Below are 14,297 nucleotides of genomic sequence, written 5' to 3' on the forward strand. Positions count from 1 at the left end.
GTTAAGAGTGTACTGATATAAGTAGGATACGTGACATCACGGCAATTTTGAGAAAAAAACAGTTATATCGGAGTTGTGCCTCTTATTCACACGCGTATCTGCCCTCTCATTGGCTAGAATGGTCCCACCTGATCTTGCCCACTTCCGACTACCTTCCTTTTTATAAGAAACGTATTTCCATTGTTACAGCGGCCACTTTAGTATCTGGTCAGTATAATGGATAATCTGTGATCATATCCATCAACTTCAGCCCAGGAGTGGTGTGTGCGTTTCATCCGCTAGGTGGGGCACTTTTCTCTTTGTTTACCCCGCCCAAACGCCATTACGTTGGTTTCCGACGTTGCTTCAAGTCTGAATCGAAGTAGGCTGGCTTGATATCGCCAAGCGTACTTTCCATATTTCTCTATGTTCAAATAAATATTCTGTACATAGATAGTCTTGTAAATGTTTTTTAGTTTTTTTTTTTAAGAATCCGAAAATAATTTTCAAAGCAATCAACGACAACTGTTGGATCGAAATCTTCGCCTCATCCAGCGTTTATAAATGAAGCAAATAGCTACTTGCTAGCGATCTAGCGGCTACGTTGGCTATCTAATCGGTTAGGGAGCTAACAAGTGACAATTCACAAAGGTAAACAAGCCAACCGCTAGAAATTGAAGGGTGGGATGTGAATATCATTTATGTAACCTGCCGTGTTTTTTTTGCAAAATGGACCATGGAGGACCTTTGCAACGCGAGGACTGTAATATCGTTTAACGAGATGAGAAATACAGCGACATTCCAATAGCAACGTCGCGACTGAAAAACAATACCAATCCTGAATCCCTCGTCCATTTACATGGTGAAAGCCATCGGTAAAGGCCTGGTGTTAGTATTTAGCTAGCTAACTGCCCCTAGACCATCAAATCCACCCTTGTGTAGTAGACTGCAACAGCCGTGTCCTGGAAACGTCACCGTTGTCACAGGTTTGTTTTTACGTTTTCTGACTAACTATATTGGCTAACTACGTTAGCTAACTACATGTATGGCCTGGTTAAACGTACGTTAGCTGGCTAATTTACCATAGGTAAGGCTGCGAGTTAACGTTAGCTAGCTGTGATAGCTAACGTTAAATGTAAAAATGTTTTATTCCCTCTTGTTTGATCGTGAGTTGACATAGCTACCAACGTCAGCTAGTTAGATTACTATGTATACCAACAAACTAGCTATATGATTAGCTCTGTAGGTACTTGGTAGTGGACTGGTGTTTTACGGGAACGTTAGCCTAGTTAGAATAAGCACCCCTCTTGCTTGTTAGCTAGGTAACGTTACTACTAATACAGCCCCTCCTAGCCAGAGCTTGGCTACTAACGTAACGTTCTGCTCTTGTGATCAAATCAAGTTTTTTTTTTTTTTTTTGACAAATATCTCTAGGTAGCTAGCTGGGCTGATTTCAGAGATTTTCGTATTATTCTGTACGCAAATCCGAGACACCCCATTTAGTATATGTCACGTTTCGTATGGTATGTATTAATTTGTGGATTCTGGCTAGGTGGCTAACGTTAACTAGCTTACTAACATTAGCTCGGCTAGGGGTTAGAGTTAGGGATTCAGTTTAGGAGTTAGGTTAAAGGGTTAATAAAGGTTATGGGAAGGGTAGGCTAACATGCTAAGTAGTTACAATGTAATAATTCGTTGAAAAGTTACGAATTAGCTAAAGTTGTCGGTGATGAGATTTTAAGTCTCAACCTTTGGGTTGCTAGACATTCTCGTTATACGGCCAGCCCATCCACCGCGACCAACCGCTTGACTTTAGTTTTTTCCTTAACCATCTGTCTTATTTCACCATACCAAGCGTAACATATTATAACTAATTAGAACGCTTCGGATTTACATTGACTATGTTACGTGTAGTCTATGAGACCAGTCTGGTTTTATTTATGTGAAGGAAACCTAGCTACATAACAACTAGGCATTGCAAGTTACAATATATACCCACCACTCAGGTGGTCATTGCAATACTGGGAGGGTTGGATGACAGCTGTCATTACTTTACCCTGTAACAAGCTGTATTGCAAGTCATCACATATTATGTATTGTGCTAAGAATACATGACAGATTGCATGGAGATTATGTAGGCTTTTTTGTTGTTGCTTCAAGTCAAATACACTCATGGATTGACTGGGCAGCTAGGCCTAGATGTTGGCTTTATCAAACTTACACAGATGTTGGCTGAATGGTCAGGATAAATGTGCATGCATACTGCATGGAAGTTCTTTACCGTAACCGGTGTTGATGCTGAAGTGATGATGCTGGTAATAATGTGCTCTACTTTCACTTCACCATGAAGCTGATTATCTTGCATTATGATTAGCTGGCCTAAATAAAGAATATGCATTAGTGTGTTGTACAGAGACCATCTTTACACTGTCTCTACAATGTAGAAGGGCAATTCCACGGTAACCGAGTGATACTAGCTAGGTTTCTATCCAATTTGGGACAGTTTCATGTGAATATTCAAAAATTAGCATTAAAACAATATTCTCATTTTAACATCAGAGATGTTTCCATCAAATTGACTTGTTGCAAATAAAAGGCTGTACATGATGAGGTGGTGCATATAAAAATACCCTTTGCAGTTAAATATCCATGTATGGAATAAAAAATTAAAGTTAAATGAGTTTCTATTGTATTTTTAACTCTACTGATTTGTTTTCTCACAAAAACTGTTTGCGTTGTATAACGAGTGTGCACTCCCTGGTATTGGCACGTACACTCTAGATAATAGAGCTATCTGCATGTTATTGGTGAGAGCACTTGTATTGCCTACATCAGGGATGGGCAACTGGCACGCATGGCCCCCTGTTTGTAGGCACTTGACTGTTACTCAGTCTAGGTCTCAACTTACTGTTGACAATTAATAAAAGAATACACAAGGTGACATTTTGAATTTGGTTGTGCATCAGCAGCCACTCATTTAGCCCATGTCAGCAAAATGTTTTTAGATTGGTAAATTAGTCTAGGGGGCAGCTATCTAAACTTGTAGTAAGCATGGTTGAAATACCAAATAGGGTGGGGCCCATTGATCATTAGTTATCATCTTAAAAACTGCAAACATTTGCCTCCACCCTATGGCAAAATTACTAGAATTGCATGAACTTAGTTATGAAATTGTGTAGAATTGCAAAAAAAATTGCTTTAAAACGGCAACATTATTTCTAATGGCAAAGGGGGGTACCTAGTCAGTTGTCCAACTGAAATGTGTCTTCTGCATTTAACCCAACCCCTTTGAATCAGAGAGGTGCGGGGGGGCTGCCTTAATCAACATTCATGTCTTTGGGGAACAGTGGGTTAACTGCCTTTTATCTTGTCAGCTCAGGGATTCAATCCAGCAACCTTCCGGTTACTGGCCCAACGCTCTAACCAGTAGGCTACCTGCCACCCCTCTGCGGCCCCTTATGAGTTCTGTTTTTGGGGGCCGGGAGGAGGGCGCCAGCAAAGTTGCCCATCCCTGGCCTACATGATGAGATTAATATTATGGACAAAAGAGTGAGATTTTTTTTGTCAAACGTGGACTTTAATGCAGGCAAAATTAAATTAGTTTAACCTAATTTTTACCAGCATGTCAAATGTGCAACCAGAGGAAAAAAACTCTAGACCACCTTTACTCCACACACAGAGATGCATGCAAAGCTCTCCCCCGCCCTCCCATTTGGCAAATATGACCACAATTCTTTCCTACTGATAACTGCTTACAAGCAAAAACTAAAGCAGGAAGTACCAGTGACTCGCTCAATATGGAAGTTGTCAGATGACGCGGATGCTACGCTACAGGACTGTTTTGCTAGCACAGACTGGAATATGTTTCGGGAATCATCCAATGGCATTAAGGAGTATACCACCTCAGTCATCGGTTTCATCAATAAGTGCATCGATGACGTCGTCCCCACAGTGACTGTACGTACATATCCCAACCAGAAGCCATGGATTACAGGCCACATCTGCATTGAGCTGCCGCTTTCAACATTTACATTTTAGTCATTTAGCAGACGCTCTTATCCAGAGCGACTTACAGTAGTGAATGCATACATTTTATACTTATTATTATTATTAAAAAATATATATATTTGTACTGGCCCCCCGTGGGAATCGAACCCACAACCCTGGCGTTGCAAACACCATGCTCTACCAACTGAGCAACACGGGAGCAGGGCACTAATCCGGACGCTTATAAGAAATCCCGCTATGCCCTCAGATGAACCATCAATACAAGATTAAGATTGAATCCTACTACAACGGCTCTGACACTCGTTGGATGTGGCAGGGCTTGAAAACTATTACGGACTACAAAGGGAAACCCAGATGCGAGCTGCCCAGTGACGTGAGCCTACCAGATGAGCTAAATGCCTTTTATGCTCGCTTCGAGGCAAGCAACACTGAAGCATGCATGAGAGCACCAGCTTTTCTGGATGACTGTGCGATAACGCTCTCGGTAGCTGACCTTTAAACAGGTCAACATTCACAAAGCCACAGGGCCAGACAGATCACCAGGACGTGTACTCAAAGCATGCGCGGACCACCTGGCAAGTGTCTTCACTGACATTTTCAACCGCTCCCTGACTGAGTCTGTAATACCTACATGTTTCAAGCAGGCCACCGTAGTCCGTGTGCCCAAGGAAGCGAAGGTAACCTGCCTAAATGATTACCACCCCGTAGCACTCACTGCGGTAGCCATGAAGTGCTTTGAAAGGCTGGTCATGGCTCACATCAACAGCATCCTCCCAGATACCCTAGACCCACTCCAATTTGCATACCGCCCCAACAGATCCAGATGACACAATCTCAATCGCACTCCACAATGCCCTTTCTCACCTGGACAAAAGGAACAACTATGTGAGAATGCTGGTCACTGACTACAGCTCAGCGTTCAACACCATAGTGCCCTCAAAGCTCATCACTAAGCTAAGCTCCCTGGGACTTAACACCTTCCTCTGCAACTGGATCTTAGACTTCCTGACAGGCCGCCCTCCAGGTGGTAAGGGTAGGCAACAACATGTCTGCCACGCTGATCCTCAACACTGGGGCCCCTCATGGGTGTGTACTTAGTCCCCTCCTGTACTCCCTGTGTACCCACGACTGCATTGGCAAACACGACTCCAACACCATTAAGTTTGCTGACAACACAACAGTGGTAGGCCTGATCACCAACAAGGATGAGACAGCCTATAGGGAGGAGGTCAGAGAACTGGCAGTGTGGTGCCAGGACAGCAACCTCTCCCTCAATGTGAGTAAGACAAAGGAGCTGATCGTAGACTACAGGAAAAGGCGGGTGGAACAGTTCCCCATTAACATCGACGGGGCTGTAATTGAGCGGGTCGAGTGTGTTCAAGTTCCTTGGCGTCCACATCACCAATTAACTATCATAGTCCATACACGCCCAGACAGTCGTGAAGATGGCACGACAAAACCTTTTCCCCCTCAGGAGACTGAAAAGATTTGGCATGGGTCCCCAGATCCTCAAAGTTTTACAGCTGCACCATTGAGTGTCCTGACTGGTTGCATCACTGCCTGGTATGGCAACTGCTCGGCATCGTACGGCCCAAGTACATCACTAGGGCCAAGCTTTCTGCCATCCAGGACCTATATAATAGGCGGTGTCAGAGTAAAGCCCATAAAATTGTCGTAGACTCCAGTAACCCAAGTCATAGACTGTTTTCTCTGCTACCGCACGGCAAGCGGTACCGGAGCACCAAGTCTAGGACCAAAAGGCTCCCTAACAGCTTCTACCCCCAAGCCATAAGACTGCTGAACAATGAATCAGATGGCCACCGGACTATTTACCTTGACCCCCCCCCCCCCCATTTGTTTTGTACACTGCTGCTACTCGCTGTTTATTATCTATGCATAGTCACTTCACCCCAACCAACATGTACAAATTACCTTAACTAACCTGTACCCCCGCACACTGATTCGGTACCGGTACCCAATGTATATTGCCTCTTTATTCTTATGTTATTGTGTTACTTTTTATTCTTTTTGTATTTAATTTTTTACTTTAGTTTATTTGGTAAATATTTTCTTACTCTTGAACTGCATTGTTGGTTAAGGGCTTGTAAGTAAGCATTTCACGGTAAGGTCTACACTTGTTGTATTCGCCGTATGGGACAGTTTGATTTGAACTGCACATTTTAGTGGCCTTTTATTGTCCCCAGCACAAGGTGCACCTGTGTAATGATCAGCTTTTTGATATGCCACACCTGTCAGCTGGATGGATTATCTTGGCAAAGGAGAAATGCTCACTAAGAGGGATGTAAAAAAAAATTGTGCACAAAATTTGAGAGCAATAAGCTTTTTGTGTGTATGGAAAATTTCTGTTTTCTTTTATTTCAGCTCATGAAACATAGGACCAATACTGTCCATGTTGCGTTTATATATTGTTTTCAGTGTACCTTATGTACTTTTCCCTGTTGATTTTTTAGGATTTGGAGGATGCTGACACTGATGCACCTGAGAACCCTCCTGTCTGACACAACCAGCTGGATTTAACACGCCCTCCCTCAGTAACTCCATCTCCTGCACCTGAACCATGTGAGGGCCCCTCGCTCCACTTTGAGGGGATCCCAGGACTGTTGTGTAAAAGCAGCCGCTGAGCGGGGCCAGAGTGAACCTGTGTGTGAGCAAGCAATCTTCCCCCTAACCCCCCACCCACATATTCCCGCCCCCCCTTCCCATTGGGAACGTGCCATGATGTTCCGAGACCAGGTGGGCATCCTGACGGACTGGTTCAAGGGCTGGAACGAGTGTGAGCAGACGGTGGCGCTTCTTTCCTTGCTGAAGAGAGCGTCTCGTACCCAGGCCCGCTTCCTGCACATCTGCCTGGAGCACTGGCTGGCAGACTGCACTGAGATCCACATCCTGGAGGCTGAGGCCAACAATGCAGGTAGTTCATGACTGCAGATTTCTGAAGGATACATTTGAAACCCTATTGGATTAGCCATGTTGCATTACCGGTACACCTTATCTTAAAGTGTATAAACCTTGTAACAGATAGACCTACAACCTGTGAAAATGTATTTTACATGTAATTAACTGCCCCTCTGTCCCTCCCCTCTCTAGACATTGTGAGCCAGTGGCACCAGGAACCCATGGAGAAGGCGGTGTCCCTGCTGCTGTCCCACCTACCCCTGCTGCAGCCCCGCAACAGCGAGGCCAAGTGTGAGTACATGAAGCTGCTGCAGAAGGTGCTGAGCCACACCATCGAGAGCAGCCTGTTTGTGGAGGAGAGCAGACAGCTGCTGTCCTACGCCCTCATCCACCCGGCCACCACCCTGGATGACCGCACCTCGCTGGCCATGTGGCTCAACCACCTGGAGGAGCACCTCTCCAGCGGCTACCCAGCGCCCTCCTCCCGGCCCCCCTACCACCCCCGTCAGGGCTCAGATGAGTGGCCGGGCTCCGCGGAGGGACTGGACCCTGGCCACGGCTGGCTGGACAAGCCCCCCTCCTCCAGCTCCTCCCCTGCAGGGCAGAATGGACACATGTCTTTCCAGGGCGGGATGCCCATCAACAGCAACAACGCAGGTCAGTGGCTCACATTTCCTACCAAGCCAGAGTGGGGGAGAGAAATGGTCGAGGATATGTTGTCGAGGTGAATAGGAATATACTAAACATACAATACAACTTTTTTTGGTTATCTCAGTTATGTGATCGCGCTCAACTATTTAGTGTGCGATCTTTGTCATGATTGTCACGTCTTTGTAAATAGTCTCTCTGTATAGGCCTAGCCTTCGTTAAAGGGATGGTTTACTGCGATTATCTATAACATCCTGCCCCTCCTGTGTCCCCTGCCAGGCATGGGGCAAATGGGCCAGGCCAGTCCTCTGAAGAGGTCCTTGTCCCTGATCCCCTCCAGTCCCCAGGTCTGTGGCGCAGATTGGCTGAGCCAGGATGACCTGGGGGGGCGACAGGCCTTTGACCACGCGCCCCTGTCCCCCCAGAGTAGTGTGGCATCCTCAGGCAGCGAGCAGACTGAGGACCAGGGCTCCAGAAACACCTTCCAGGAGGACGGCAGTGGCATGAAAGGTCAGGAGGTCAACCATAACACGCCAGGGGTTCAAAGTGATCACATTGTTGGTATTTTCTCTGGGAAAAGTCATGACATGCCAACGGCTACTGCACTTGGCAATGGTGGAATTGCCTTTTCAGTGGGCTGCTATAGAGCGTTTCAGTTTTGTTGTTTGCGTGTGCTCCAGATGTCCATGAAAAATAAGTAGGACAGCGTTCTCCAACAAATAGATCTGAGGTGTTTATTTTGACATGCACTGCACAGATGCGTCAAGCATTCCACAGTCGTGTCTATTATTTGTTAGATCTATCCTTCTCATTGGTCTTGGACTAGAGTTACAAGGACTCAACAGGAGAAGAATAACAACTTCTGAGCATGTTGTTTTTCTACTTTCTGTTTCAGATGTGCCCATGTGGCTGAAGAGCCTCCGTCTTCATAAGTACGCAGCACTTTTCTCCCAGATGACTTATGAGGAGATGATGATTCTGACAGAGCACCACCTGGAGTCACAGGTTTGTCATCGTTTGTCACAGGTTGGTCAGCTTCTCTTGTTAGTCCTCTCTTTCCCCTGCCTTCCTCATCAGGGCTGAATAGATATGGCCTGCCTATTGTTCTCCAGCATAGTGATACCTCAGCACTCAATGAGCCATGAAATGAAGTATCGCTGCACCCTACAGTTATACACAGCCTCCCCGCGCAGATAAACGATGCCGTCTTGGCTCCGCTCCGTAGCTTTAATGAAACCGATGGTGATCAGGAGTGTTATTTAGTAACTGGATATCTGGATGTCCGTGTTGCTTTGAGCAGTGATTCCTCCTTTTAACTCTTCGTCCAGAATGTGACCAAAGGTGCACGGCACAAGATAGCCCTGAGTGTCCAGAAGCTGCGAGAGAGGCCAAGCGTTCTCAAGTCTTTAGAGAAGGTAAACCACATGCTGTCACCACTATTATTTTAAAAGCATTTCAGATGCATTTTTATCTGGTAATGTTGTTCTCAACAACTTAACTGTTAGTTTCCATTTGGATCCCTGTGGCTTCGATGTAAAAAATGTAATGAAATGTAAATTACCATATCCGCTATAATAATCACAAATAGTGTAGATATGCTACCACTCACATTTTCTTCAAATGAAAAGTTGAGCAGCGAGTTTCATGACAATTTCCTGTCACACCTCAAGACAGCTTTGCTAATAAGATAATGCTATGATTGATCCAACAGGATATATTGGAGGGGGGCAACCTGCGTAACGCCCTACAGGAACTACAGCTGATCATCATCACCCCCATCAAGGTCTACAGCTACAGCCCTCCCAGTGTTTCCCACAGAGATATGGAGGGGACTGGATCCCCCTCAGACCACTCCAACCCTGGGGAGGACAAGGACCTGGCCCAGGAGGGTTTCCAGCCCCACAACCCCCCTCCCTGCGACGGGGAGTCCTCAGCCACACCCATCTCAGACCGCGACATTGCTGGCCAGTTCACGCGTGTCATGGGTAAAGGTAAAAAAAGGACAAGGCTTTTACATGGCTGAGTACGTGTACATGTATATCGTGCGTTTGGACAATTGATGAGCTTGTTTGTTGTTGTTGTGAGATGTGCTGGTGTGTTTTGTTTGGAATGAGTGTTGGAGGGGGTGGGTGTTATGTAACATTGTGTGAACTTCCTGTCCATGTGTTGGAGGGGGTGGGTGTTATGTAACATTGTGTGAACTTCCTGTCCATCTGTTGGAGGGGGTGGGTGTTATGTAACATTGTGTGAACTTCCTGTCCATGTGTTGGAGGGGGTGGGTGTAATGTAACATTGTGTGAACTTCCTGTCCATGTGTTGGAGGGGGTGGGTGTAATGTAACATTGTGTGAACTTCCTGTCCATGTGTTGGAGGGGGTGGGTGTTATGTAACATTCTGTGAACTTCCTGTCCATGTGTTGCAGTGTGCACTCAGCTACTGGTGTCCAGACCGGACGAGGAGAATATCAGCTGTTACCTGCAGCTCATTGAGAAATGTCTGACACATGAGGTGAGACCGCGCAGAATCACATCCAGAAAATAAACATTTCAACCTTTTCACATACATCTAGCTGGTGGTTTGGACTGCAAATGATGTGTAACAGCACCTACTGCTCAATGGTATGTTACATCGAGAACTTTCACTGCGCTAAGAAAGAAATATAAGGTTGATTTTTTTGCTGCTATGTTTGAACCATTTCCAGGAGTTCAAACACCTGTCTCTCGCTCTCTCTTTCTCACTCGCCAATTAAAATATGCATCTCAACTGGGGTGAAGTATTTGATGTGCAGGGTTTCACTCTCTCTCTCACCTCTCAATTTCTCTTTCTCTCTCTTTCGCTTTTTCTCTCTTTATTTATTTATTTATTTATTTCAGGCTTTCACAGAGACTCAGAGGAAGAGACTGGTCTCCTGGAAGCAGCAGGTTCTCAAACTGCTCCGCCTGTTCCCAAGGAAAGCCATGCTGGACATGCCTGTGTACCGACAGAAAGGGTAAGATAACTGGACTTCTCTTCTCCTTTTGATCACTCTTCTGTCATGGCAGCTGAGAGTCTCTCTCTATCCATCTGGATTTCCCCCAGGGCTCTGTCTGACAACTGTTCTCTCTGCCTCTAGCTGGGCATATGGTTCCAACTCCCTCCCCACAGCAGGCTCTGTGAGTGCTGGGGGTCTGGCACGTAGGGGGCAGAGGTCATTCCAGATGCCCCCTCGTGGCCTCACTGCCGGGCGCATGGGGCTCCTGAGTCCAGGTGGTATCGGGGTTGCCTCCCCACGCCACACCCTCACCAGCCCCACACTGCCAGGCCAGGGCAGACAGGTTAGTCATAGGATGGGATGTCATATAGTCTGGGGGCATTGAATACAGCCACTGAAGTTCACATATAGAAAAGTCAGATTCATTCACAAGATAATACATTTTATAAGAAGTCTTTGTCATTGAGGGTTGCAGCTAGTTAGCCGACATCAGATTATATTGATCTACACGTTACTGTACCCACATAGTGATGAACTATCCTTAGACAACATTTGTTTTGACAGATAAACAAGTGCAACCACAGGAAGTGTTGACAGGTTAATCAATGCAATACCCAGGGCAACACGTGGGTTAGGCACTGCATTTTGGTATGCATTGGTTCATTATCATAGCTGGAAGAGTCCCTCTGTAATCATCGTGCTGGGAAGACTAACACGGTGTACAACATGTTTGATGTGAGTTGATGTTCTGTTGTCTCTGTAGAACCTGTGGTTTGCCAACCCTGGGGGCAGCAACAGCATGCCAAGCCAGAGTCGCAGCTCCGTGCAACGGACCCACTCACTCCCTGTCCACACCTCCCCGCAAACCATGCTCCTGTTCCAGCAGCAAGGTAGGATCCTAGCACCCCTTCCCCCAAACATCACCCCAACCACTTCTAAATCAAATGGATTTATATAGCCCTTCTTACATCAGCTGATATCTCACAGTGCTGTACAGAAACCCAGCCTGAAACCCCAAACAGCAAGCAATGCAGGTGTAGAAGCACGGTGGCTAGGAAAAACTCCCTAAAGGCCAAAACTTAGGAAGAAACCTAGAGAGGAACCAGGCTATGAGGGGTGGCCAGTCCTCTTATGGCTGTGCCGGGTGGAGATTATAACAACATGGCCAAGATGTTCAAATGTTCATAAATGACCAGCATGGTCAAATAATAATAATCACAGTGGTTGTCGATGGTGCAACAGGTCAGCACCTCAGGTGTGAATGTCAGTTGGCTTTTCATAGCCGGTCATTGAGTGTCTCTAGAGAGTTGAAAACAGCAGGTCTGGGACATGTAGCACGTCCGGTGTACAGGTCAGGGTTCCATAGCCGCAGGCAGAACAGCAGCACGGCCAGGTGGACTGGGGACAGCAAGGAGTCATCATGCCAGGTAGTCCTGAGGCATGGTCCTAGGGCTCAGGTCCTCCGAGAGAGAAAGAGAGAATTAGTCCTAAACATCATATACACTGTCTTACACATACCATCCACACCGTGCTCCAATCTCTATTCCCACTGTCTTTTTACACATACCCTCCATGTCTCACTGCAACCTTCATTCACATTTCCTTTTATATCCCAGCGACATCTCCTTCCAAACCCAATCATACACGGCCTTTATACATCTCACCCACAGCCTTTAAACCCAATTTTACACCGGCTTACGCATCCCACCCACATCTCCATACAAACCGCATTCACACGGCTCCATATCTAATGCATCTGTCATTTTTTAACGTGTGATTAATGGTCCAGATATAGTACACACACACACACACACACAAGATAACAGAGTGACCTGTCTCTCCTCTCCCAGAATGCCAAGTTCCAGGTGCAGACCTGGAGATCAACCCCACCCTGGAGTCACTGTGCCTCAGTATGACAGAGCATGCCTTAGGGGGTGAGTGAAAACACACGCCTTACACTCCCACATCCAACTTCTTGGAAGTATGACACTGATATTTAAAACCACATTTAGGTTTCCTGGACTTTTCTGATGTTATTGAAAGGTGTCATTTGGATTAGGCAGAGAGTGAAATAACATTACGATTTGAAATCAAAATACATGTTTATTTTTTCATCTATTTTTTTCCCAATCCTCCTTCCTGTAGATGGAATGGACCGAACATCAACAATATGAAATTAAAAGCAGTGAAAGGAAGAAACCAAACTGACACTTCACTTCAACTGAGGCCTGTTCAGTTCCTCTTGCCCAGCACAAAAATATATGCTTAAAAAACAAAGCGAAATGGTCACTACAAAACGACAACTAACAGTGTATGTTCTCTGATATTTTTCTACTTTATTATACTTAACTGAGTTTATTATAAATGGAATACAGATGACTATTATATTACAGGAGGGAGTAGAGGTTACTTGTGCAACCTGCTCAATGTCTTCTGCAGGTCTGTGACATTAAAAGGAGCAGATTGATGCTCCGAGTGTTGGGCTTTGAGAGGAAAATGGAGGATTGGTGCTGTCTTAAGGGGTTTCTAACTTACATGTTTCTCCCCTTTTCCTCCCAGAAAAAAAATCCACGCAGAGCCACGCCTTACACCCCCAGATACTTTAACTGTATGGTCAGGGTCTCCCAACCAGGAGTAAGGCACTTGGCCTCCCAATTGGGCACTAGAACAGAATCCCACACATGACCAGCCTGTAGCATGGCTCTGATCCTTGAACACAACTACAGCTGTCTACACAACCACCCTGCTACAGCCAGAGCTAGTTAGGCCCTGACAGTGGACACACCAACACCCTGGCTCATTCCCCTCACATACCCAACATGGGTATTACTGGCTCTGACACCTCCTCACCTTTACTAGGCCAAAGAGAAGGGCTCTGTGTGAATATCTATGTTAGACTGATGTTTGGAGTGGCCAATGCGACATTAGACATGGTAATTGTTAAAACAATGGCGGTTTGAACGTAGCATGCCGGCTGCAACTTGTCCGCATTGATATTTTTGCCCTACTACAAAAATGATGATGAATCTCAATTGCAAGTTAAGGGCAGAGGGAAAACCCCACAGGGTTGAACAAGGACTGGGGAGGTTTCTTCTGTGGGGGCTGTGAGAACTTGCATTGGTAAAGAAAAGGGGAAAAAATCCAAGGGGAGCTGTTGGCGCATGTGTTTTCAAGTAGTTACCTCCCTATGTTATACTGGGTGAGGAAGCTTAATGAATTCACCTTCTACCCTGAGGCCCCATTATGACTGCTTCTGAAAAATGCAAAGGAAGCACCGTCTCTGCCACTCAGAATGAAACAGTACCCACCTCACCCTGCCCTCTCCTCAACATAGCCTGTGTGGAGATCTGCGGAATCATACTTTTTAAGTAGCCAGAATAGATTCCCACCCTGTGCTTACTTACAGCTGCACTGGGGTTGGACAGCCTCCCTGTTTTGATTAAGACACAGAGGAGCCGGTGTGAGATATGGCTTGGAAAACATACCTCAATCCAGGGATGAGAAATGCGATGTACTCTGAATTGTCCTATTATCTCAACTGTTACATCGAAGATTAAACAATTTATCGTTTTTAAGTAAACTGCCGTTTTCGTCGTCCTGCTAGCTAGCAGTAGCCACAGCAGCTATTATGGACTGGCATGTCGCGTTGAACGACGAAGGAGCTGAGTGACTGACACTGCAATTCCAAAATGGCTGCTGTGGCTTCTTCTACCTACCAGGAGGACGAAAAACGTAGTTTTCCGAAAAAACTAGCAGTCGTTCAATATTTTCGGTG

The 14,297-nt window shown here is 45.9% G+C and overlaps 1 protein-coding gene across 3 annotated transcripts; it reads left to right on the forward strand.

The window, feature by feature from the left end:
• The first annotated feature begins 327 nt into the window (after positions 1-327).
• On the forward strand, positions 328-13,647 carry LOC115206366 (protein Smaug homolog 2-like). Of its 3 annotated transcripts, none has more exons than XM_029773216.1 (13): positions 328-965; positions 6,459-6,919; positions 7,096-7,560; positions 7,831-8,061; positions 8,447-8,577; positions 8,880-8,966; positions 9,263-9,542; positions 9,974-10,059; positions 10,425-10,540; positions 10,664-10,865; positions 11,286-11,412; positions 12,373-12,456; positions 12,668-13,647. In XM_029773216.1, exons 2-13 carry the CDS (start codon positions 6,724-6,726, stop codon positions 12,694-12,696), a joined length of 2,034 nt encoding a protein of 677 aa, XP_029629076.1. In that variant the 5' UTR covers positions 328-965; positions 6,459-6,723; the 3' UTR covers positions 12,697-13,647. The 3 variants fall into 3 exon arrangements, with proteins under 3 accessions (XP_029629076.1, XP_029629078.1, XP_029629077.1); XM_029773218.1 differs by having other exon boundaries at positions 8,447-8,556; XM_029773217.1 differs by having other exon boundaries at positions 328-630.
• The last annotated feature ends 650 nt before the right edge of the window (positions 13,648-14,297 follow it).

The sequence above is a fragment of the Salmo trutta genome, chromosome 13 (genome assembly GCF_901001165.1).
Source record: "Salmo trutta chromosome 13, fSalTru1.1, whole genome shotgun sequence".
Classification (NCBI taxonomy): Eukaryota; Metazoa; Chordata; class Actinopteri; order Salmoniformes; family Salmonidae; genus Salmo; species Salmo trutta.

Bases quoted from the DNA above. Each gene is read 5' to 3' on its own strand.
- LOC115206366 (XM_029773216.1), top strand. From the start codon at position 6,724: ATGATGTTCCGAGACCAGGTGGGCATCCTGACGGACTGGTTCAAGGGC. The intron at 8,578-8,879 runs GTTGGTCAGCTT...CTCTTCGTCCAG, and splicing joins TTTGTCATCGTTTGTCACAG to AATGTGACCAAAGGTGCACG. The intron at 10,060-10,424 runs GTGAGACCGCGC...TATTTATTTCAG, and splicing joins AGAAATGTCTGACACATGAG to GCTTTCACAGAGACTCAGAG.